General features: G+C 45.6%; 8 protein-coding genes across 8 annotated transcripts, besides 8 other annotated features; all 8 read left to right on the forward strand.

Annotated features, from left to right (window-relative positions):
• Positions 1–539: 539 nt before the first annotated feature.
• Tb11.02.3370 (hypothetical protein, conserved) lies at positions 540–1,766 on the forward strand (the record flags this gene model as incomplete). Its single annotated transcript, XM_823548.1, has 1 exon — positions 540–1,766. The coding sequence occupies one exon, from the start codon at positions 540–542 to the stop codon at positions 1,764–1,766; it is 1,227 nt and encodes a 408-aa protein (XP_828641.1).
• Positions 1,767–2,037: 271 nt separating this feature from the next.
• On the forward strand, positions 2,038–3,153 carry Tb11.02.3380 (hypothetical protein, conserved; the record flags this gene model as incomplete). Its single annotated transcript, XM_823549.1, has 1 exon — positions 2,038–3,153. One exon carries the CDS (start codon positions 2,038–2,040, stop codon positions 3,151–3,153), a length of 1,116 nt encoding a protein of 371 aa, XP_828642.1.
• A 355-nt stretch (positions 3,154–3,508) lies between these two features.
• Positions 3,509–3,531: a microsatellite.
• Positions 3,531–3,554: a microsatellite.
• A 337-nt stretch (positions 3,555–3,891) lies between these two features.
• Positions 3,892–3,912: a microsatellite.
• Positions 3,913–4,352: 440 nt separating this feature from the next.
• On the forward strand, positions 4,353–4,985 carry Tb11.02.3390 (dynein light chain, putative; the record flags this gene model as incomplete). Its single annotated transcript, XM_823550.1, has 1 exon — positions 4,353–4,985. The coding sequence occupies one exon, from the start codon at positions 4,353–4,355 to the stop codon at positions 4,983–4,985; it is 633 nt and encodes a 210-aa protein (XP_828643.1).
• Positions 4,986–5,874: 889 nt separating this feature from the next.
• On the forward strand, positions 5,875–9,081 carry Tb11.02.3400 (SNF2 DNA repair protein, putative; the record flags this gene model as incomplete). Its single annotated transcript, XM_823551.1, has 1 exon — positions 5,875–9,081. One exon carries the CDS (start codon positions 5,875–5,877, stop codon positions 9,079–9,081), a length of 3,207 nt encoding a protein of 1,068 aa, XP_828644.1.
• A 727-nt stretch (positions 9,082–9,808) lies between these two features.
• Tb11.02.3410 (hypothetical protein, conserved) lies at positions 9,809–14,971 on the forward strand (the record flags this gene model as incomplete). Its single annotated transcript, XM_823552.1, has 1 exon — positions 9,809–14,971. The coding sequence occupies one exon, from the start codon at positions 9,809–9,811 to the stop codon at positions 14,969–14,971; it is 5,163 nt and encodes a 1,720-aa protein (XP_828645.1).
• A 419-nt stretch (positions 14,972–15,390) lies between these two features.
• Positions 15,391–15,411: a sequence feature (AT_rich).
• A 151-nt stretch (positions 15,412–15,562) lies between these two features.
• Positions 15,563–16,834, forward strand: Tb11.02.3430 (chaperone protein DnaJ; the record flags this gene model as incomplete). The annotated part of the gene is made up of 1 exon (XM_823553.1): positions 15,563–16,834. The coding sequence occupies one exon, from the start codon at positions 15,563–15,565 to the stop codon at positions 16,832–16,834; it is 1,272 nt and encodes a 423-aa protein (XP_828646.1).
• Positions 16,835–17,626: 792 nt separating this feature from the next.
• Tb11.02.3440 (hypothetical protein, conserved) lies at positions 17,627–19,081 on the forward strand (the record flags this gene model as incomplete). The annotated part of the gene is made up of 1 exon (XM_823554.1): positions 17,627–19,081. One exon carries the CDS (start codon positions 17,627–17,629, stop codon positions 19,079–19,081), a length of 1,455 nt encoding a protein of 484 aa, XP_828647.1.
• A 38-nt stretch (positions 19,082–19,119) lies between these two features.
• Positions 19,120–19,162: a sequence feature (AT_rich).
• Positions 19,163–19,362: 200 nt separating this feature from the next.
• Positions 19,363–19,383: a sequence feature (AT_rich).
• A 283-nt stretch (positions 19,384–19,666) lies between these two features.
• Positions 19,667–19,707: a microsatellite.
• Positions 19,708–20,555: 848 nt separating this feature from the next.
• Positions 20,556–20,576: a microsatellite.
• Positions 20,577–21,722: 1,146 nt separating this feature from the next.
• On the forward strand, positions 21,723–24,863 carry Tb11.02.3460 (pre-mRNA splicing factor, putative; the record flags this gene model as incomplete). Its single annotated transcript, XM_823555.1, has 1 exon — positions 21,723–24,863. One exon carries the CDS (start codon positions 21,723–21,725, stop codon positions 24,861–24,863), a length of 3,141 nt encoding a protein of 1,046 aa, XP_828648.1.
• Positions 24,864–25,009: the final 146 nt, after the last annotated feature.

Here is a 25,009-nt window from a genome sequence, read left to right on the forward strand (position 1 = left end):
GGAAATAGTGACGTGGCGAGAGTACATTTATAAAAATAAAGGAAGCACAATAGGGTAACATGCTAGAACTTAAAAGATGCGCGAAAATACTTGGTGCACCCGTTCGCTACTCTCCAATCCACTGTCCCCCCGCAGCCGCGCACCTTCTATATTCTACGGGGCAGGGAAAATAGCCTTTTCTTTAATTTTTGTGAACCCCCACAACATGCTCGAAACCTGAGGTCACCTGCTTTACTTTTATAAAAAAGTTGAAAATTTACTCTTTGTAAACGCTATTCATCTGTCGTTTACTCATTCCTCCCATTCGCAGCGACGTTGTACTATTCTTTGGGTGTATGTAGTGTCCTGCCTCTAACCTCAACCGTTTAGGTTTCTCTTATTTTCTTTTCTCTGCTTCAATAATCTCCTAGTTGTGAGCGCTTCGGTTGTGTTAGGCTACTAACGCAGTTGGCTCTCACACTGATCAAGGTGCGACAACTGCACTCTTGTACCTACATCGCATTTACACAAATACATTGGTGTGAGACGCGTGTGATTCAATGATGACGCAAAACGTGAAACAGGTGCAAGTAGGAAAGCATTCTTTTCCATTGTATTCTCACCCTGCCATCCGTGAAACTGCCGGAACCGAGGCGTACGTTGAACGCGTTGTTCAAAAACATCAGAACAGCCCACGAGTACGAAACTCCGTTAATTACGTGGCGCGAAAGCTCCGACAAATCGGAGCAATGAAAACCCTGAACCCCGAAGAACATCAGGTTGGTGAAGAAACATCGTGCGCGAAGTCCGCGCGCACCGACAGAAAACACAGTTACTCACCCTCTCCATTTGAGGGGAGGATACCAGCGGCATTAAAAAGCGCAAAGAGGAACAGCGAAGTTTGTAAAACGCCCATGGGTAAATTACAAGCTCCCTGCTCTCCAACCGTATGTGGGTACCCGTTACCGTACCCCAGGTCGTTATCGCACAATCTTTTCAATGTCATTCAAGATACGAGGAGAAAGGGGAAAACAAACACCGAACAAAGTGAATTGAAGAACGAGGGTGATCCTCTCACCTTGTCGCCCATTGTTCCAAAGGTTGATACTTCACCTGCTACGGAAAGCAAAGGACGTAGACGTGAGGAAAAACCTCTGGCACATGAGGGACAACTGCTCAAACATAAACTTGATGTGTGGAGAGATCTGTTTCTTGCCTCTGCTGCGCAGCAATTGGCTGCAAGCGGCCACCCCCGCTCGCGGCGTGACGATGCAGGAAATGTTTTTTATTCTAACATTTCGTGTTATCTTAAGGAGGGATGTATTGTGAAATCAGAAGACACGGACCTGCGTACTGGGCCGAGGGATCACCTTAGGGTTCAAGGTGCCTATTTGTCACACTTAGCACCCGAGGCGTTTGCCAATTTGCACGTCACGCTGGACGGTAATACTTTTGTTCTTCGTAATGTACAACGGACATCGCCTACTATAAAGCAAATATCAGAGGAACTGTGCGAGGAAAGGGGAATTAGATTGTTGCCAACCGCAATGCAAAAGAAGGTGGCGTACCTGGTTTCACAGGTGAGCACCTCGACGAAAGAGAGGGCGGGCACCATCAGTGGCAAAAAAGGGTTGGCAACCTCCAAATGGAAGCATACAAATTCTCTACAAACATGTAAACATTCTTTGAACATGGAGCTACCGGAAGTAACGTACCGCAGTCGCGTGCTCTCGACCATACGTGAGGGTGCATACGGGTCACCGTTTCAAAAAGGCTGCAAGATGTGAATATCGCTTTATTTTGTTGTTGCGGCGTAATCTAATTGCCCTTTGTGTACACAACTGGAAGAAAATGGAACAGTGTATCGCCAAACTTACTCTTTCCTCATTATTTTATTTACATCTATTTCTGCCCAAGTGTGCGGGTACTTCATTTTCCATCAGAGGGTTGATGCCCCACCAACTGATTTTCCCCTTTATGATTCTGCTTTGATAACTGTACAAGGAGGAGGACGAAATTCAGACACGAAACAAGTGGTCTCAGCTTCATCGGTTGCTAATGAACAAATCCGCAAAAAAGAAGGGTCTCTCCATGGAAGAAAAGGTGTCGCGTATTGAAACTTGGTTTGTTAACAATCCGTCGCCTTACACGTTGAAAGATTTAATTCAAATTCTACCCAAGGCGACGGGCGTGATCCCACAGTCCGTGGAAGAGTGCATGGAAATCCTTGTCTCGGAAAATCGTGTGCGGCAGAAGAAAGTGGGTGTTCATGTTCTTTTTTGGCGTTTTCCCCAAACTGCTACCCAACGGTTGGCCGGCTCTATGGGAGAGAAAACAACAACCACAGAATTAGCCAAATACCTTAGTATGTCAGAAGATGAGCTTCGGACGGAACTTCAAACTTTGAAGAAGACAGAGAAAGATATTCGTCAGCGGATAAAAGAGACTCAGGCATCCATTGGGGATGACAACGCTGTTCAAAAGGATGCAGAGCAAATACGAAGTCTTCAGGGTGAAGTCAAGATACTGGAAGAGCAACTCAATCAACTTGCCCTGTTGGATCCAGCATTCGTTGAAAAACTGAAGGCCGCAACAGTGGTAGCGTGGGAATCTGCCAACCGCTGGACAGACAACATGTACTTACTTGAGCAGCATATCTCACGGAAGATGGGGATGAGTGCACGGGAGCTGCGTGCTCAGCTGCAGCTTCCTCTAGAGGTGGAATACATTGAGTATGATGAGCTTCTGCCGTCAGCAACGAGTGGGGGTAAATCAGCATGTACATCTTCAGGAAATTCTTGTGCGTCACCTCTAATCTGCACCGTCGATGCCACTCACGGGGGAGGCAACAGTCAAGAAGTACCGGCAGCATTCCACATTGAGGAAGGCCACACCCAAAATATCAATGAGGAAGCGGGGGAAGCATTAACTGAAGGTGGATGTGATGTGAAACCTCATGAAGACGTTGAGAATGAAACCTCTAACACCTTAAGGAAGGAGAGGGATGGAAAGAAGCGTGGCAGGGGGAGACCTCCACTGGAGAATGCTAAGAAAGATGACAATATGGTTAATGCTCCCTCAGTTAAAAAGAAAAAGAATGAAAAGGACAGACCACCTGCTGCGAGTAATACTGATGCACTCACGCCGGCCAGACAACGGCGTTGCCGAAGGTAACCAAACTCGTTAGTCCAAGAAATAGCGTGCTGCTTTGAATCCCTTTTCTAACAGAACAAGCACAGAATACCTTTCCTTGAACGGCAGACAGACTTAAACAGTCATTGCCGCAATTTTTAAATATATCATATTCGGCTTGCGTTCACAGACTTGTGTTACACATTTTATGTTGCTATTATTATTATTTTTTTTTGGAGGGGAAGGGGAGCCCAACTCTTGAAGAAGGGTCGTTCGCATGCAACAAGAAATGTTATCAAAGAGCATATTGTTACTTTTCAACGTTTTATTGTAACGAGTAAATACCTCTCCAAATCCTCCACGTTTCTTTTATTTGAGGAGAGCGAGCGTGTCGAATTCTCTCTCTCTCTCTCTCTCTCTATATATATATATATATATATATACCTTCTCACTCCTTCCGAACCCGCTGTGTGTTGAAAATATTGTTTAATACTTATTTTCCTTTAAGCGGACGGTTGGAAGTGTCAGAGCTTTTGGTAAGTTGTTAGAAGATATAGGCAAAGAAAATGATTCCCGGTCCGTATTCTTAACGAACTGATCCTTTTATTTTTTCTACACGCATTCTGCCAAACTCAAGCACGCAATGCGCCATCGAGGGAAAGACTTGCATATGGGTGTCTTGAAGCACAGTTAGTGCGTGTGGGTGTGGTTTTGATTCCATTGTTGACCGCATGCCCATTGATTTTGTTGCCCTTTTTTAAATTTTGTAACATTGTTGCTTGTGTGTGTGTGTGTGTGTGTTTTATTTTCAACTTTATTCATTTATTTAATAGAGCTTTATTTATCTATTTTTTTTTTTCGTTTGTGGAGTTAATGATATAGGTTCTTTACTTACCTCACCACCACTCTTCTAATTTAGGCTAAGAGTAAGTGAGAAGCTTTAATGAGAAAATAAATAAATAAATGAGTCTGTAACTCACCTTTTGGTGTGGTCCTTTTGGGGGATAATTTTTTTTTCTTAACCCTTGTGTCGACTTTTTTTAAAAAACTTTTCTGTTTCCTACTTTTTCATGATCTGTCTTTTTAACAACATCCGTTCATTACATGGTAATGTTCAAAAACACACACGCACAAAAAAAAAAGAAGAGTGAGAAAGGTAGCGAAGTCGCTATTCAATTGACTGGTCAGGTGGTGGAAGAGAGTGGCATTTCATCCTTTCACGACTATAGAGGTTTATAGTAATGTCAGGAACAACTTCCATTCGAGAGGCGATAGCGCGGTTTGAAGATGCGGAATACAAACGTCGCACGATGGAGATGACAGAAGAGGCAAAAGCTGAAGCCCCGCGTGTTGTCGCCTCGGAGGAGGCTCGTGTTTTGCTAATTGGAATGCTACCTCCTATTGTGAAGATGGACAAGGACATTACGACGCTGGTGAATTGCGAACACCTTGCGCTCTCCACAAATGCCATTGAGAAGATAGGACCTGGGTTGAAAGAGCTCAAGAAACTAAAGGTTCTGTCACTCGGTCGAAATGCCATCCGAAAGATTGAGCAACTAGACATCCCGCATCTGGAACAACTGTGGCTCTCTTATAACAAAATCGACAAACTCACTGGACTGGATAAACTAAAGAGCCTTAAGGTGTTATATATGAGTAACAACCTTATCAGCAGTTGGACGGAGATTGACAGGTTGGCTAATCAATGCCCTGAACTCATTGAAGTACTTTTTAAAAACAACCCCATTCACAATAACGCCCCATCAGAAAAAGAGTACCGCTGTATGATATTGCAGAGGCTTCCACGGTTGACGAAGCTCGATGGTGTACCAGTGGATCCGGAAGAGAAGGAAGAGGCGGAGCGCGGCCGGTAAGAGTGCATGAACGAACACATTCATACATTTACATTAAGTTTGCATAGATGTGACTAACACACTGGTGGTGAGAAAGGGAACACAACTGAGTGCTCACATCAGGTAACAAATCTGCCGCTGCGACTCAGTGCGGTATTTTGGAAGCAGTGTGAAGACGAGACGGTAAAAAGGTGCTGAACTTCAAGTCAGTAAGTCGGCAGCTATCGGTGTGTGTATGTGCTACTCGAAATCACTCCACGGGGTTCGTTTTTCTTTTTTTCAGATTCGGTGTTTTAGATGTACGCCTCCAAATGTGTTAAGGAGACAAAGAAATTAAAGAAAAGAGAAGGTAATGGTGAGAAGGAGGATGTAAGAGAGCCCAGAGAAAATAAAAGAATCTCTCACATATCCTCTGTTTTCTCCTCTTCTTTGTATGTGTTTTGTGTGTTTTGGTTCCTTCTGCCTTGTATGTGAGTGAAAAAATAACGTGTGGTGATGAATGGTGCAAGGGAAGGAGGAGTTGTGACCTGCTAAGGAACTGTAACTGAATTACTTTTACCTATGTGGTGACGTGCGTAAGTAGTAGAAGCAAAGAAAGAGGAAAAGTTGGCATGTTACTGCAGTGGAGGTTTATCTCCTGTTTATGTAAATTTGACTCCTACCACTAGGGATATCACTTCCTGACATAGTGGCAAGCTATGAAATGTTATCATTAGATGAATGAATACTTACCACTACTGTTATCATCCCCTTCACGCTGAATGGATCGTGAGGGAGTGAGATATTCAACACCTTGTGCTCAAAAGAATGCAAAATTTTTTTTTATCAGTTCAATTTAAGAACTTTTTTCCACCACGTTTGTTTCCCCTATTGACTGTAGCTGTTTTTCAAGAAAGTGAGTGCGCACCAAATGGATGGCGATGAATTATTCGTTTTAACACCCAGTGACGATGGGGACTTAAGCCAAGCAGGAGACGAAGGGAAGGGTGGCCCCGAAGGCAATGAAAACAGAGAGGGCTCATCAACGGCAGCATCCGCTTCCATCACCGAATTGGAGTTTCTGTTTTTACGTAAACCTTTAAATGCTCCGCTGGTCAAAGGGTCTATAACCTACGGTAAATTAAACGAAGGTAACGCGCAGAACCAACAAAGTCCACAAGTTCAGGTTGATGTGAAGAAGGAGGAATCATCGTCGTCAAACGGTGGCGTTTCACTAGGTGTGGGTAGCGATGTACAACGCGTAACAATTGAGAGTAAAACAGCAAGTACCCTTTTGTCCACGAATGTACAGGCAGAGGCGGCAGTTAATATCAGAATGCTACGTGCGATGACGTCTGCTGATGTACGTAGCGTTCTGAAACCCTTTTTCCACAAAAACCAAACCTCGATGGAATATTTCGAGAAAGTAACCACTCAGTTGAAGGAAAAAGTGATTGCTGGTAAGATTTTAGACGAAAAGGAAAAGGACATGTTAGAACGTTGGCGACTGTTGGTGAATATATCAAACTGGGGTGACGGAAGTCGGAAAGCAGATGATGTCCTCTTTCCACCCGAACTTGTTCAACCAGCTGAAGCACTTTTGGAACCGGGGTGGAGTAGTAATAAAACGGCAGCAGACGAAACAACAGCTTGTCCACCGCCAACAAACGGTTGCAAGATATATTTGCGCGCCCATCAACTGAAGGGAATTCGTTTCATGTGGAGTATTCTGGCGGAGGGACCCGTTGGTCAGGTTCCTGCTGTTGGTTGCATTCTTGCACACACAATGGGACTTGGGAAGACTTGTCAGGTAATCATTTTCCTTCACCTTTTCCTGGATATGTTGCGGAAAATGGGTGGAAGTTGGTACAAATCAAAAAAAAAGCAGAGGAGGATATTAATCGTTGTACCAAAGTCGACACGGGCCGTGTGGATTGAAGAGTTTAACATGTGGTCAAAATTCTTTCCTCGCGATAAACGTATTGTTCCGTTGTCAGTGGAAGACTGCACAAGAGTAGGACAACGTGTGAGGGCGTTTAATGAATGGAAGACGAATGGTGGTGTTTTACTGGCGGGATATGAAATGCTGCTAAATGTCGCCAAGTGCATTGGAACCACTAGTCAGGAGGTATGGAACCCTTCAAGCTATGTTGATCTTCTTGTATGTGACGAAGCTCATCGTCTCAAATCTGAAAATTTACAAATTGCCAACGTGTTACGAAGCTTCAATCCACTTCGCCGGCTCCTGATCACAGGAACACCGCTGCAGAATCACCTAAAGGAGTACTGGGCTATGGTGGACATGGCCGTTTGGAAATACTTTAACAAGCAGCGCTTCTCACAGTTCTTTGTCAGTCCAATAGAAGCCGCTGCAGACCAAAAGGCGAGCTTGGATGAGGTGACAGTTGCACGAATGAAGACTTTTGCACTTTCACGAGAGCTAAGGAATTTTGTTCAATGCGCTGATGGAACAGCACTGAGGAAGGAACTGCCACCTTTGCACGAGTATGTTGTCGTTCTTCCGCTTTCTCAGAGTCAAGCAAAACTGTACAACGAATTTCTGCAGTTAGCAAGGCATAGTGGTGCAAGACATCGTGCCTTCCTGGAGATAGCAATAGCTATTAATAAAATTTGCGCGCATCCACAACTTCTCTATGCAACCGGATTTGCCACAGGCGAAGAAGGACAAAGCGAAGCCTTGGGGCTACTGTCGGATGGTGAAGGGGATGATAATTTTATGACTGAATGCCCCGAGGCTGGGCAGGAAAATGTGGCCCTTCGAAGCAAACGGCGGGGGTTGTGCCAACCCCCTCCAGGGTATGTTCCCATGCCTGAAGAGGGAACCAAACTGTACGTTTCTATTTTAATAATTAAAGCGGCCGTGTTGCGGGGTGAGCGGTGCCTGTTTTTTAGTATGTCTACTAAATTGTTAGATATCTTTGAGGGCATTATAGCCGAGATGAACGATCGGTGGTTGAAGGATGGCTCTCTCAGCCGCCCCATTGTTTTCTGCAGATTGGATGGCCGTAAGACAGAGTGGGAACGGTCTGAGGCGCTACGGTCCTTTGCCTCGTCTACTGGTGCTGACCTTTTCCTTTTGAGTACTAAAGCGGGTGGTATCGGGTTGACCATTACATCCGCAACCCGTGTCATAATAGCGGATGGTAGTTTTAACCCTGCTGACGACACACAAGCTATTGGACGTGCGTATCGATATGGGCAGACTCAACCGGTTTACGCATACCGCCTTGTTTGCTATCAAACCTTTGAACACCGTATGTTTCAGCAGAAGTTGGCAAAGGAGTGGCTCTTCCGCACGGTTGTGGAAGAAGCCTCGTTGAAACGTGATTCGTTGTCAGGGCTCCGAATACAACCCATTTATGAACTTCTAAACAGCAAACAAAATGTGAGAAGTGGGCCCCAACAATTGACCGACGAGCAGCGCCAATCAACAACCTCCATCACCTCTGAGGATGCCGTACTCGCCGATGTGTCGAAACACATTCTGTACGCTGAGCGACATTCCATGTTTCTACAACGGGATGAAACTACCAACCTCACTGCTGAAGAGCGATTTTTCCGGGAGGAGTATGAAAAGAACCGCCTGTTTGACACGGATAACATGCCGGATCCGGTGGAGGGAGCTCAATTGCGGGAGGTGTGGAAACAAAACTTTCATAAAAGTCAGTTGGAGCCCCAGGCCAAAACGCTGGGTGCTTTGCTAGATAACATAATTAAGTCACGTGCCGAAGCAGACCCACAACTGGCTGACCTCCTGAGTAAGATGGGCATTGTAAGGAAAGGAATTGATAATCTTGTGGTTGATGCAAGTGATGAACCAAACAATTCAGAAGTTACGGAGCGGCCGCAAGCAAACCAAAGGAATAGTCGCCGCGACGATGAAAATGAGTCGAAGGGTTACTTGCCTGAACCCAAAGCCCCACGCCTGGAGTCGGTTCCCCGCGTCCGGCGAGGTTTGGGGGGAAACACTTCCGCACAAAGTGTGCTTTCCCATTCTAATGCTGATAGCAGTTGTGTTGGCCCCTTCGAACCGCTTGTCGATCCAAAATTTTACGGAGAACTGCGACATGGGGGGAGCCCCTATCGACCCATATACGTTGATGACGATACTGTCTAGAAACAAAGCCACGTTATGTGAGCATGTTTGGAAATATTTTTGTGCGCTATCGGTTAATTGGAGATATCACCTCTTAAGTAACATCACTTGTACCTTCTACCTTTGCTTCCCCCTTCTTTCCTTTCCCTCTCAGACATGCAAAAACGTTATTTTTCACTTGTGGTGACGGAATAGAAAAAAAGAGTGAAGAAAACACAAGTAGCTTACTTCAGCAGTTCTGATTGAACAATCAGCTTCGAAATAACATTTGATGGGGACAGAAATAGAGAGAGATAAAAGGGCAAAGTGAGGTAATTGTAATGTGTTGCCCTCTACATTTTTGTATTGCTGCCGAAATTAATCTCCCTCTTCCCTGCAATCTGCTGGTAGCGTTGCCATAGTTACTGGTTTACAGTTTTAGTTATGGAAAAAAAATCCTTCGAGAGTTTTCTTGCATTTCCTGGAGACCCCTTTCCTACCCGCTGTGTCATTGCTGGCAATATTGCCTTTTTGTTTTCTCCACACTCTTTGCTTCGCAATTATCATCGTATGACCACTACTTGACCAAGTAACTCGTGGTGGTTTGGTTCGGTCCCCCTCCTCTCGTGCTACGAATTGCGACCCTCACCAAGACAAGGCAGAGAAGGGGAGAAGAGTGAAACTGCGATATAGGGCTAGGGGTAGTAACTCCTTCAGAAGGAAAAAAAAAGAGTTAAGACAAAGAAAAACGCGTAGCACTTCAGGAGAAATGATGGGAGAGCAGGAGAACGTTCGTTTCCTTTCCCCCACTGGAATTGTGCCGTTCGCGGCGGACTCACCGCGGGGATCAGATGTGATTCGCCGCTCATTTTCTCTGCCCGCAGCAACCGTAACTTTCTCGCTTCGGCAACTCAATCGCGACAAGTGCGAAATTGCCACACCAGTAGCCGTCGAGAACTGTTTCCAAGTGTTGCAACGGCACTTTGAACCCTATATCTCAGCTAGTGCGGTTTGCAACACTTGCCTCCCGGGTAGCAGGCTTTATTTGCGATTTAACAAACTTACAAATGCTACCTTTCATTCGGAGCCCTCCTTACTGAACGTATATGTTTACGCAGTAGATCAAGCAGAGTCACGGACCCGTGCACTTCATGGCGCGGTGCGTGAGTGGCAGAGTATGATGAAGACAAGTACGGAGGGGAGTTGTTTAGTTATGCTTTATCACCAGGATCTTGTTGATGCAACGTCAACAAGTGCCGTGCAAGCTGCGGTTTTCGGTGGCGAAATAAAAATGCCAGATCAACGCAAGGCAGAGGCAGCTGCCTCTGCCATGGGACCTTATTTTGATGAACTGGGAGCGATGAAGTTTGGACCACAGCAAATGTGCTCTTATTTACCCAATGAGGCCCCTACCCGCATAATCGAGCGGTTAACTGCTGCGTACCGTAATCTCACAATACAACTGACTAATATCTTCAACGCTTCACAGCAGCGGAGACCCGCCTATACGCCTCGCGGAGACACAGGTTTGAATTCCCCTCCAAATGAAGCATGGAGCTTACAGAGGTGTTGGCGTGCCGGGTACGATTTGGCTGCGCATTATCTTCAATTTGGTGCTGTAAACAAGGCAATGGCCATATTTTCCCGGATGTTTGATGTGTACTACTATCATTCAGACGATTACAATTTTTTGACGAAGAAAGAGTCAATTGAACAATTGATAAGATTAAGCGACATGTTTCATCCTGCATCTTTCCCGGTCCAGCAGGGTAGATACCCCTCTGTTTTGCAAGATGCCGCAGAACCTGGCGCTGGCCTCCTTTTCATTGTAGTGTGTGAGATGAAGTGTGCCTTGCTGTTGGAGAGGCGCGATTTGGCCTTTGCTCGCTTTAATTCATTTTTACAGTTAGCGCGAGAGAAATTCGCTGAAGATGGTGAATCTACCAAGGTCACTAACTCCTTGCAAATTGTTTTCCTGCTTCGTTTTGCTATAACTGCGATGCAAACGAACTGGGCTCATAATGGGGCGTTGGATGACCATTCTGAAGCAAGATGTGATGGATCAGAAGCATCGTTAAGCGAACGCCAGCAGTCGCATGAGTCTTCGCAACGGAATCAACCGCACCCACAGCAGGCGCAATCGGTGACTGATATGAGCTCGCCTCTGAGAAGTGGTGATCAACCCCACGACTCTATTAGTGTGTCGGTGTTTTCCGGCAACAGCTCTATGTCGATGCCTTGGCCAGATGCCGAGGTGGAATTAGGCAAAGAGGTGATTCACGAAACCGTTGATGTTGATCAGTCGCCAGACACCACCAAACGACTGAAAGAACTATGCAGAATGCTTAAACTAGAGTGGGTTGAAAAAAGCGTGGAAAGTGGTGGCGATAAGTTGTTCGTTCAGTTGGCAGATGAGGTATTGGAGCTAGTTTCTGATGCAGGTGCTCTTCTCGGCTATAGTGAAACCGGTGAAGTGGTGAAGGAAAGTGCAGTCGCAACATTTGGGGTTCCAGAGGTAGATTCCGTTGATGCCTTTGTTTCGTTTTACCGAGCGCTCACTGAAGCAGTAGCGCTCTACTACCGCCTTCTCAACTATCGGCACCGCGAACACGCACTCCTTTACAAATTAGCATGTTCGTTTTCCGTAAAAGAACCCGAAAAAACAGTGAGGCTATGCCAGATTTGCCTCCTTCCATTTGTACAACAGTGTGGATGGCTCCAACTCCAGGTAATCATTCACCGCCTTTTGGTGGAGGCCATGGAACGTGTCATATGCCAACGCAAAGATCAGCAGCGGTTCGTACTTGAAGAAGATGTCACTTCAATGAAGGAGTCACTGTTGCGTCTCATCGCCGCGTGTGGAGAAAATGAACCGTTAAAACGGGAGATTGAGATGCTGGGGGGAAAAGGGTTGAATGCAGGGTCACTGTGGTGTCGCTTGCGGCGCTTCATGAGGGACGAGGGTTCGTTCCGTTTTTCACTTACAGAAGAAAATGGACCGAAGCAGGTATACGATGATGAAGGGGGTTCTGATGAGAATGCCGTTGGTTTATCGTGCTTCAAACTAACTGGTTTATTAAAATACGCACAAGCCACTTGTCTGCGTAACAAGCCTATATTGGGTGATGCGAGTGAGTTTGGACTACTTGTCGCATCAAATGGTGGTGGCGACGACGGTAGTAGGGGATCATCTATTGGGCTGCAAGTTAACATTGGTGATACACTATATCTGTGCTTTGAGGCGCGTTGTCTGTTCAACATCCTTGAGTGTGATGATGAGGAAGAGCAATCACAGGGACCCCATATGACTGAATCTCTCGTTCCCAGCGCTACGCTGGTGTCGAAGAAAGATTGGGACGATGATGATGAAACAATCCATATCGTGGACGTTGTGGACATTATATCCACTTACTATTCGGAACAGAACCAAAAAGTACAGTGGGTGTGGGAATTTAGGGCCTGTCACGCGGGTAATTACCGTCTTCATGATATAACGTTCCAGGTAGGTGTGACAAAACTTGTGTACGAGCATAACGTAATTCCCCCTCTTCCTTCTGTAGAGATGTTTACCCCTACCGAAACTACAGGCTCTCCCTTGAACAGCTTCCGTTGTGACTTCGATAAGGCGGAAACTGTGGCTTTGGGATGTCTTTTTACAGTTCCAGAACCGGATTTGGGTATTAAGATGCAATTGGCACCCGTAGGGGAGCCGCATTGCTTTGGCGATTCGCTAACCTTCTTTGACGTCCAAATTGATCTGGAGGAGCCATTGCTTTGTATGAGGAGCACACCCGCTTCAACTGTGGACACAGCAGGTATCGGGGGAGGAAAAGATAGTCACACAACCGTTAACTCAATTGGTGTCGTGGGAAATACGTGTAGGTTTGAGTCCCTTAGTTTGCAAGTGCCTGCATCTCTCGGTGTAAGAACGTTGACAGATGGCGGAACTTGTACGATGTTGTCATTGGATTGTCGCTCTACGCTAAATGACACGGCAACGTCTACAACGATGTCTGTGCAACATGACTCGTCGACACTGGCCTGCCTCTTCCTGACGCGGCCGAAGAATTGTCCACCCTTGCGACTGTCAAATCAATGCACCTCTGTTTTACAGGGTTTGACCCGTAGTGGAAGGGGTAACTCTGCGCCGCTCGTGAATGACGTGATCGCGTGGCTTGTGGAAGGTGATGGGCAGAGGGACAGTTCGCTCCTTATTGTCCGTGTCAAGCACATCACTGGTGCTTTTACCACTGTTCCCATTAACGAGAGTTTTGTCATGTCACAACTCCCACCCGTTGTCACACGTGACGGAGAGAACAGTACCGATGGTGAGACCACAAAAAAAATTGATAGGATTGCGCAAGATGTACTTCCTGTACACTTGGATGGTAGCATTTGGCCACACCGAAAGCAGCAAAGTTGCTTCCGTATTTGTCTAGATGACCATGATGAGGAAAAAATTGACATGCAAAAGCAAAGTAAAGCAGTGGGGGACAGTAACAAAAGTGGTGAGGGGCTGCCGATACAAACCAACCAGCTGCGCTTGTCGCTACCTTTGCTTCCCTTATATACGACACTGTCCGAAGAACGTGCGCATCTGTCCATCTGTCGCGAGGGTCATATGGACCCCAGTGGCGGCGACAACCGTGTCAGCGTTCCCATTCCCTACAAAATGACAGCAGCTTTCGCTGTGCAATACTCTTTCAAGTGCCATCAAGGTCGCGTTTACTGTCTTGTGCGAGCGAAAAATGTGATGAAGGGAACATCGCTTTGGCTTCGCGGCGCGCTACTTGAGTTAGTGGATGGGGATCGGTATTATGAACTGTCCCGCGTGTCGTCTGCTCTGGATCACTTGATGTTACGTGAGTGGAAGCCGGAGGAGTCGGTTCACTTGTTCTTCGAACTTGCACCTTCGTCCAATGCGCCACCGCAGGTGGATGAGAGACGCCACAGTGTAAGGGTGCAGTTAATTTATTCCAATTGGTCTGTAACGGAGAGGCTGAAACCCATGGAAGAGTATATCCTACGACCAATCCGATCTTCTGGCACCAAATTACCTTCCCCTATGGCGGAAACTGCCCATTTTTCCGGTGTGATGAAGAGCAGTAGCAACTGGATGGAGCACACTAACGATACTCCACTGAGTCCCGCTTCGACAGAAACTCTGGAAGCGGAGATAGGAGATGAACCGGAGGTAAATGCGGAGGTGGTGCGGGTTCAGTACGATATTTCTCATTTAGAAAAGTTGTACAGTTCGTGTAACACATTTAACGGTCCTCTGGCGAGTTTTACATCCAAGCATTCATGCCTCTTCAACGTTGATATTACCGCACAACCTCTCACGTGGAGTTCGGCGGGCCCAAACAAGACACCCAAGTCGATTTCTCTGGAGGCAAACAGATCCTCTCTCGGATGCACGATTGAGTTTACTGACGGGCCCGGCGCCAGGTATCTACCGGGTGATTGTGTTTTCCCCGTTGGTGAGCCCGTTCAATTCACCGTTACATTAGATCCTCTTGCACACAACTGGCCGGAGGACAGTGCGAGTGAAGAGGAGTTCATCGTCTGTCTAAAGGTTGACCCCGCATTTTGGTTTGCGGTTGGTAAACAAAGGTTGCGGTGCAGGCTGTCCATGATGGAGGAAACGGTTCTTCGCTTCACGGCGATACCTCTACCACCGGGGGAAGAAGGCACGCACCGTGCAGTGTCGGTCGATTATCCCCTCCATCAATATCAAGTGATTGGAAATATCCGAAAGAAGGGCAGTGATGAGAGGGTTGAAGGCGAATTCAATGTTCCCACACCAACAGTTGAACTCCACTCGATACCGCGTCAAAGTGTAAGTGAAACCGACGGAGCGAAACAAGGGGAAAATGTGGCTATTGAAGTGGTTCAGTTCAGTGCGCTCATGCGAATACGACAACAACAATGAATGGACATACGGTATGAGTGGGATCGGTGCTGAAGAAATAGTTAACGTGGGCGATATTTCGAACGTGGTGCTGTTGCGTAAGAAGCGGTTGTAATGGCTACTGAGACTCACTAACCATAAAACGCTAAGCTTTGCTTTTTTTTTTGCCCTATTTTGTCGTTACATCGGTGTGATGCTCTAAAAAGAAAAAGAGGATTGCAGCTGCCTAATACTGGTGATGGGCATATACTCACATGTCGTTTTCACACATGTCATCTTTGATATACCTCACTGTTCTTTCGTTTTCCTACTTCCTTTACCGCCAAAACTACTGCTGAGTGTACTGTTAATGCCTCTTTTCGTTATTCCTAGTGGCTCCCCTCCCGTCTCGTTTATACCATTTACAAAATGTTTGCAGTCGCAGAGTTCTGCACTTAAACAAAAATATATATATATATATAGTTTGGTGGGAATACGTGCTTTTCCCTTTGCCTTTACATACTCTTTACATTTAGTGGGTTTGATCATTGTATTCACAACCGTGTGTTGTCTGTTGTCGTCATCCACAAGAAAAAAATATTGCTAATATCGGTACAACTTAGGGTACTGGTAATGTTTTTTGTGACGTCAATAGTTCGCATGACAGTTCATGCACCCCGAGGTATCCCGTTTCAAATAACCACGGGGGACGCTGTCAAATCTGTACAAAAAAAATACCACAAGCCTTTTTTTGGCGTCAGCATGGAATACTTGCAGTTAGGGCCACCTTCAGCAGAGTTTCTCCCCTTTTACTTCTGTGAAGGAAGTATAAAAGGTACCTTTCGTGGTGTTGTGAGCTACAGAGACGCAGAAGGCGGTGCTAAAAACAATGCAGGAATATCCGGTAATAGTGGAATGAGACAGGTAGTAACGGCGCCACAGCCCTTACAAAGTTCCTTTGGTCCGCACCAAACACAGATTTATGCCGGGTATAAATATAATTTACATTATGTTCAGGGTGTTTTGTGTAGTGAAACAAATCCTCTGCAGCTCCGTAACATGTCTTCTGTGAATGTAGAAGGAGCTACTATAAATCTTTTTGAGCAGTCCACCCGAACGCTCAGGGTTTTTGTAGAACAAGAGGTGCGGAGGCAGGCGACAGAAACCGCATGCGCCATGATTAGTTCATATCATCCCAGTGCTTCAAACATTGTTGTAGAATTTATTGAGTTAAACATACATATCGACGACGTAATACCAGTTTTCATGCCGTGTTATGTGGTGAAGGCTTGTTATGACCAACAAGAGTATACGTTGTACGTTAACGGTGCCAGCGGACAAGTGACCGGACCTTTTTTAATAAACTCACTTTACGCAGGCCGTACGGCTGCAGTAGCCACAGCTCTTGTTACGTTGTGTCTAGCACCTAATAAGGGGGCGGGCTTCATTATGGGCTCTTTATTTGCTGTTCCCATGTATTACATCGCCTTCTACGCGGCGAGGTACTTTCCATTGTTGCGGCGTGACTACTCACGTAAACGACGGCAGAAACTGCGCGAGAAACATGAGAGTGACGACCGCAGTGGCTTTCGACCGGATATGAGTTCGAAACGTATCGATGAAGAATACAGTCGTTCATCTTACTGGGACACGCACGCTTATGAACAAAAATGGAGTCGAAAACAGGGGACTGTGAGAGATCCCCGCGGCTATTACGGGGCTCTTGGACTTAACGGAGGTGAATCGGTAAACGAAATCCGCTCAGCATACCGCAAGATTGTGCTCACTGAACACCCAGACACCGGGGGTTCCACGGAGCGTATGACGAAAGTAAATGAGGCTTACCGTGTGTTACGTGACCCTAAAAAGCGGGAGGAGTACGATAGATCAGGGTGCTACACATAATCTACCACTAGAGTCGATGAACCTTTTTTTTTTCTGTTGCTGTTATGAAACTCCGGCAAATGTGCACCTCCTTTTCTCTCGGTCGTTCTCCCACATGAGTGTATGCATAGGCCAGGAGACTTTCTATTTATTATTATTTTTTTTGTTCATTTGCCAGCTTACAAGGAGAAGCGGGGCTCCGTGTGTTGACGCCGCAAATGGTGAACAAGAAGCATGCCTGTATCTCACAACTACGATGCCAGACCAATTGTTTCCACTATGAGTGTGTTTTCCTTTAATTTTCGATGCCACTCCCTTTGGGTGGCAGCCGTGCGTTTTCAGACGCTGGTATACGTAAGAGGAACGACTTCTGTTTGATATGTTGTACCATCGATACCTCACTATTAAAGGGTGTGACATAACGGGAAGGGACTATGACATTCCTTACCTTCGGTACTCCCGAGCAGTTTTTTTTTAATCATCAATGAATAGTATGGTTATATACATATATTCTGTGTGATTTCACGGCTGTATGTACGTGCGTGTGTGCATGTGTACATGGTCGCTCAACCTTTACAACACTTTTTTGTTACTTTCTCGGTAGCGGTCGCTTGGTGTTTCAACTTGATATTGAATTATCGTACGGCAAAGGTATGCAAAACGTTTTGTCAGTGTTAGTTTATTTTTCCTTTTCCCCCCTCGACCGCCTTACTTTAACATCGAAAGGGGTAAATAGTAGTCGTTTTTTTTTTTTAAGAAAGTTACAGTAAAGACTAACAAGAACAAAAGGTTAAGGGAAGGGAAAGGGTCGTTATGATGAATCGTAACGAGAACTCTGGCTGCAAGGCACTTTGGTCGAACACGCGCTTGGAGTGGTGTTATTGGTGTCATCTAATTCGGAGTTCCAAATGCAGCTTTGCCCTCTTTTTCGCCGTACTATGTGTTCTGGCCATCATTGTGGGAAATACTATTTTACTTCTAGGTGTAAACTTTTGGTTGGATTTAATGGTAAAGGAATCCACTGAGGGTTTCACTCCAATTGCTGTTCAGGTAATTGTTTGTTTATTTCTTGTTTTATGCTTTGGTGTCCTCATTATAGTTTATATTGCGGTGTACGGTATAAAACCACTTGTGAGAGCGTTGTGTGACACAAACCGCGCGGGCAGCCCACTCTACCGCATGCTTCTCATATTTTCTTCCGGTGCGACAAATGGACTCTCGAGTGCTTTGGCCATTTATGCCATGACTTACACACCAGAATTTATGCAAGCCGTGCTTTTGAGTGTCATCCCCTTTTTTGCACAGATTTGGACTTACGCATTAGTGCGGGAGGAGCGAGACAGGTGCTACTCGTCCATGACCCTCATTGGTTCGTTGGTGTTGTGCATAGCTGGTGTCCTTCTCGCATCTCTATCCTCCTTCTTTACCACTGACATGTCGACCAAAAAAGCCCCATGGGGTTGGGCTTTTGTGTACTTTTTGAGTTGTATTGTGTTTGGTTTGTGGTGCGTTGTGCAGAGGTTGTATTTTGACGCCATCATGATTAAAGGGACGAAACCTCAAGAAGGGGAACGTGAACCGCACCAACCACTGTCTCATCAGCACCCTGAAATTACAAACTCTGGTAGATATGAGGGCAGAGGTGGGCAGAGGTTGCCCGCTGAGGCCGCTGCCGCAGGAGTTGATGGGGTCACTCAGTCGAACGAAGTCGAAGAGGTGGCATCGTCAGAAAATGCTGAGAATCCAATGCTGAACCGTGAGTGGGCGAAGCAGGACGAAAATGATTTAGCTGCCAAGGCGCTTGTTCTGTTCCTTGGGATCATTTTTCAGGCAATGGTTTCTTTTGCATTTGTCCCAATAGACGCCATTCCAGGGTTTGGTAACTCCAAGGATATGAAAGAATCGTGGAAAAACTTCAGTGCTACCTTCGACTTCGTATTCGCCTCATGGTTTAATCTGCGATTTGGCTTACTTCATACCCTTGGGTTTCTAATGAGTTTTATTGGTTGTGCATACCTAAATGAGAGATCTCCTCCGCTGGCCTCTGTTGTTCTCCAGTTGGCCGGCCCAATCACAAGTCTTGTGCTTATTATTATACCCGAATGGGATGTATTTGGAGAGCATGGCATTTTGAGCCATAAGGCAAGTGGCGTGATTTTCTTAATTATCGCAGGTTGGGCGTACCATGTCTGGGAGGTTGCATACCCAAATGCTTACAAAAGTGCTACGACAACAGCAGCAGTGATGCGAGGCACGGGAAATGTCTAAACGCATTTCAAAAACCTCTATCGTTTCGTTATTGTTTCTATAATATTAATATAAATAATATATTTTTAAATATTTTTTTTTGTTTCTAGGGGGTATATTTGTTGACTTCGGACCATATTTTCGTAGTCACGAGTACAATACGTTGCGAAAATAGCTTATTCCTTTATTCGTGAGTGAAGAAAAAAGAAGTGAGCAGTAAGGGAAATTAAAAGGAACGTATTGGTGAAGAGACGGGAGTGGGGGATTGAATGAGGATACGGAAGTGATGGCGTGACGTAACGTTTTAAAAAAAATAAAAAAAAGAACAAAAAATCGTGTAAAATCAGGGAGTCTTGGTAACAGAGAGAACAGTATGTTGCAGTGATGCATCAACAATTACTGAATTTATATCGGAGGCACGATCGACTCGAGTAGAATAGAGAAATGAAATATCTGAAAGGTATGTAATGAGATGAATATATTCATTTAAGGGTTTACTCCACCACATCTTCCACACTATACAAGATATGGTAAGGTGAGCTATCGTCCATTGTTTTAACTGTGTACAGAAACACATTTCCTCCACGGGTATGTCGGTGAAGGAGGTTATTTATTTATTTTTTCTTACTTTTTTTTTCATTTATTTACATGTTCCATTACTTTTGTAAAGACGGGAAAACGTTTAGTTTTACACTTATGTGGTTGATGTCGGGAGACTCAGAGGCCGCGCATCGTTTTTGGATAGTCTTCTTTTTGCTGTCATCGGCACAATCCCATTTTGGTTTTCGAATTTTACAAATTCATACGTTTTTACACGGTTCCAAAACCAATTAAAGGGAGCTGATTGGTGGGGACGTAATGATTCTTTTTTTGTTGTTGCCGCTATTTCTCTGTATGGCTGATAGATTATGGCCGCATGCACATTTATGCTAGCGCTCAACGGACGCAAAGGTCATTTTTTTTTTTCAGCCGTTCAATTCTCGGAAAGGTTTATAATGACTGAGGAGTCGTTCCACCATGTCACATGTTGGCGCAAATGTCACTTGAAGATCTCTAAAAAGAAAAAAAAAGAAATTGACATTAAAAAAAATAAACAAGGTTGGCTCCTTCTTCTTAAGAAATGGAGTGATGAGGATGCTTCTTCGAAACCGTCGTGGCTCTCATTCACTTTGTGCAGTGTTTCGTACGGAGAAAAGCATACCAATTATCCAATTTTTTTTTTGTTCCACATTAAAGATCGTTTTTTTTTCTTTGATGATTTTGAAGCCCACTATTGCTGCGTACTGAAGTCTAGGAAAACCATGTCTTCGTAGTAGCACAGGGCCATTCGCTAGTGTTTACAATTTTCTTTTTTTTTTATTTTACCCCAAGCTTGAGACAGAGAAAGAGCTGTAAACGTGCCGCACTTCACGTTACACAGAGGGGGATAGAATAAATGAATCTTTTAAAGATAATATGTGTATCCCGTGTACTTGTATTGCTGTATGAAGTGCTTTATATATATATATATATATATGTCTGCTCATTTTTTTTGGTTTTTCCCCCGTTCCTTAGGTGTATTCCTGTATATTCAAATTTCTCATAAGGTCTGTGGTGTGAGTGACTTCACCAAATATGATCTCTAGAGTCACATTCCTCTTGAATGTTTAAGTTGGGAAAGCTTTCTGATTTTACTGAACTGGCTCTAACTATCCGCATGAGGCACAATCTTGTCGTTTATATTACTTAAGAGGGCGCAAAAAGATGGGGAGGGGGGAAAAAAGACGAATGGACCGCCATCAGTGACCGCTGATTGGTAATTTTATGCCTTCAAAAATAACTAACCTCTTTTAAGGAGTTTCGGCCCCTTCGTCCGTTGCATCCGTACTAACGCATAGGCAATCCGTGGTTGCATGCATAAAGGGAAAGGGATGAATATGTGCTGTAAAATGTGTAATGCACAATCACATGCCCCAAAGATGCACAGTGGTATATTAGCGACAAATGAAAAAATATCTTTAAGAGGGTGCATCTAAATGACCTCCGAGAGACAAATCCCTTAGAAACTCCTTGTGGTGGAGACGGAATAATTGGCCTTTGTCGCTAAGAAAATATTTTTTTTTTCTCATCTTGGCGAGGGTTACTTTTTGTTACAACATTATGACAGGGAGTAGAACTAGTAGGGAAGTTAACCATTTAAGGGACAACGAAACGGTTTATCTGCCCCTTGATGGGTGCTTTTCCTTTTGTTCTCATGAGCAGCAGCTTTTATATCTCCGTACGGAAATCAAAAGAGGCAGTGGAGACCAATGACAAGCTGAAAGGGGACACTACAGTGAACGCAAAGTTGCGTCGTTTCCTTCTTGCGAACATGTTTTTAAAAAATCAAACATATATCAATGTCATGCGCCGCATCTACGTATAATGAGTCGTCAGAATCTCTGTCTTACTCGCCTTCTCATCGGGTTGCATGATGATTCTCACACTGTTTCTCGTTTAGTTTTAAATGACTACTTAACTATCGTCTGTCTATAATTTTTTTTCTTTTGAATATTTTTGATTACTGAATTCTTTTCAATGCCTTACACCTTATCTTTTTTATTCACCTCTCTTTTTCTTTCTTTCTTTCTTAAGTGGCGTGCGGGCTTCAATCGCAAACTGTGGGACTCTTTGAGCCCTTGAGATGCTTGACCGCCGGCGGCCACGTGATGAAAACATCACCCCGAGTGACAACCCCCCATTTAAAGGCCTGTTGAGTATGAAGGCGCTGACCACGTCAATAGAAACTGGCGGATCCGCCGGTGATGACACGGAAGGTCGGATGACTGGAAATGAAAACGCAGAGTTTGCTTACGGTAGCGGTTTTTATCTTCAGGAGGAGTACCTTGAGCGTCTCCGGCGTCGTGGGCATAGACTCAATAACACGGAAACTGATAATTTTGGTGACGACGCAGACAACAACGATAGGAGTGAATTAAGTGGGAGCCGCAGAGATAGGACACAGCGAGGGGAGGCATCTGACGTTGAGCTTATTATGGACCATAATCTTCAACCACGTTTTTTCCGCCTTGGGAATGACTTTCCGGCCGTTTCTGCGTCGTCCGTACTCGATGGGGAGGGTACAAATGAATCGATGTTGCCACTGAATGTTATCACTGCTCACGACACCGCAGGTGATATTATCATTCCTGTTGTAAGTTCAAGTTGCAGAATGGCGCAACAAGCTCAAAAGGGAAGCACTTCGTTAGCTGCTTTGAAGCGTCAGCAGGAGTCTGAGCGCGCTACGCGGGAGGCGATGGACACCAGTAAATCACAGCTGACGCGATTGCTTCAAAAGGGGGAAATTGGCCAAGAGATTGAGGTTGTAGACCAGTCGCATAAGCCAAAGGGACTGGACAGTTGGTTGCTGGACTCCACGAGGGATACCGAAGAAGATCTGGAAGGCGAAGAAGAGATGCTGCGACGCAAAGTGCGAAGGGAGCGCATACGGCTGGAAAATTCGTTGAACCCGTCTTCTGCTAACGGAGCGATGACTGCGGAAACAGCAGCAAAAGAGGAGGAGCGGGATGTTCGGGAGAGGAATTATTTGGATGTGCAGCGGAGGCGACAGGAAAAGTTGGACCGCGTGAGAGACGCTAAGGAGAAGTGGGAACGTTCAACAAATGATGCTGAGGTAAGCGGAGCACGGCGTATTGCAATTCTTACAATACAACGTCAGCTTCCAATCTATCGATGCAAAGAGGAGCTGCTCAGATGCATCGGAGAGAATCCAGTTTCCATCGTAGTTGGCGAGACCGGAAGCGGGAAGACCACGCAACTCGTACAATACCTGTACCAACGTGGCTATACTCGTGGTGGAGGAATTATTGGATGTACGCAACCGCGGAGACTTGCCGCCATAGGCGTTGCCCGTCGTGTAGCGGAGGAGATGGGTTGTGCGTTAGGTACTCGAGTGGGTTATGCTATCCACCTCGATGACAACACTTCTGAGGACACTGAAGTGAAGTTTATGACGGACGGTGTGCTTCTACGAGAGATTGTTCGTGATCCGAACGTGGATAAATATAGTGTGATAGTACTTGACGAGGCTCATGAGCGGTCTGTTAACACGGACGTTTTGCTTGGTGTATTACAAGCGGCAGTCCGCCGTCGATCAGACCTGAAACTGGTAGTAACATCTGCCACGATGGATATCTTGAAATTTTCAAAGTTCTTTGGTAATGCGCCGTGTTATGAGATACCTGGCCAATCGTACGAGGTGGATGTGCAGTACGCGACGGCCCCTATTGAAGATTACGTGTTGGAAGCGGTTTTCCGCGTGTGCCAATTACACATCCAAATGCCACTGGAAGGAAAACATGACATATTAGTTTTTATGACGGGTCGTGATGACGTGCTTGGAGTGTGTTCACTTATCCTTCGTCGTCTTCAAGAAATGGATCCAAAGTGGCTCGATTCTCTTCTGTTACTACCGTGTTTGTCGGAGGCAGTTGGCGCAACGGCAACCGGTGTTCTTGATCCTACACCCAGCGGAATGAGAAAGTGTGTTGTTGCAACCAATGTTGCAGAGACATCCTTGACCATTGATGGTATACGCTATGTTGTGGATTGTGGGTTCATGAAAACAAATGTATTCCGACCCAAACTCGGGATGAATACACTGCAGCGGTATCCCATCTCTCAGGCGCAAGCAAATCAACGAAAAGGTCGAGCGGGCCGAACGGCAGAAGGCATCTGCTATCGTTTATACACTGAAAGTCAGTTCAAACACGAAATGCTTCTTAGTAGCGTTCCCGAAATTCAGCGGAGCAGTATTGATAGCGTGGTGCTTCTTCTTAAAAGTATTGGTGTGTCACGCTTGATTGATTTTGATTTCATGGACCCACCCCCTGCCGCGAATATAAGACGCAGCATGTGGCAACTTTGGGTACTCGGGCTTCTGGATGATAACGGGAATATAACGGCAGACGGGAAGTGCGCTTTAGAATTTCCACTTGCGCCGACACTTGCTAAAGTACTTATAGAAAGTACGGTGCGCGAATGCTCGGTGGAGGCGGTGCGTGTGGTGTCGGTGATTTCAGCTGATCCCAAAGGACTTTTTGAGCTTCCAAAGGGTAGCGAAGAGGCCGCACGGCAGCACCACAGTCGGTTTCATGTGAATGACTCAGATCACCTTGCATTACTTAACGTCCTCACACATTTCATAGAAAACGGAAAGTCACGCCAGTGGGCAAGGGACCACTTTCTGCATCTTCCCACACTACTCCGTGCATGCGAAGTTCAACAACAATTACTCGAACGTTTGCGTCAGTTGAAACGCCCTATTGTTTCATGCGGAGCGAAGGGACTTGATCGAGTTCGTCAGTGCGTGGCCTCAGGTTTTTGTCTCCTTTCAGCACGACGGTCGAGTACAAACTGGAGTGCCTACCGTCCTATGCTTAACGCGGGGGTGACGTGTTACGTGCATCCGTCCTCTGCAGTGTATGCACGCGCGGAGATGCCACTTTATGTGGTTTACCACGACCTCCTTCTCACAACTCGAGAGTATCTTGTGATTGTAACTGCTGTGGAACCCGAGTGGTTGGTTGAGGCTTCTCGGGGTGTATTCATTGTGAAAGGATCACCGAAGGGCCTAGTGACCTCAGCGGCCACTCCTTCGGGTACCGCAGTGGTAGAGAACAGGAGTGTAACAGGTCGCGTGGTATCGGAAACCTTGCAGAATCCATCACCCATTCCACAAGGATTATCAGTCCCACGTCCTCCGGTTCATCAACCGAAATCAAAGGGGGGAATGGTTCTTACAAGACGGCGAAACAACATCTGAGTATGAAACTTATAATAGCGTAGGTGTTTTGAAGCGACATTGTAGGTTTTTTACAGGTTCTCACCTTCCTTCACCTCCTCAAAAGCTACGTCGTTAGTTTTGTATATCGATTTCATGCTTATTGGCGTTTTGGTGCAGCATGGGGA

This window comes from Trypanosoma brucei (genome assembly GCF_000002445.2).
Source record: "Trypanosoma brucei brucei TREU927 chromosome 11 chr11_scaffold01 genomic scaffold, whole genome shotgun sequence".
NCBI classification, from domain to species: Eukaryota; Euglenozoa; class Kinetoplastea; order Trypanosomatida; family Trypanosomatidae; genus Trypanosoma; species Trypanosoma brucei.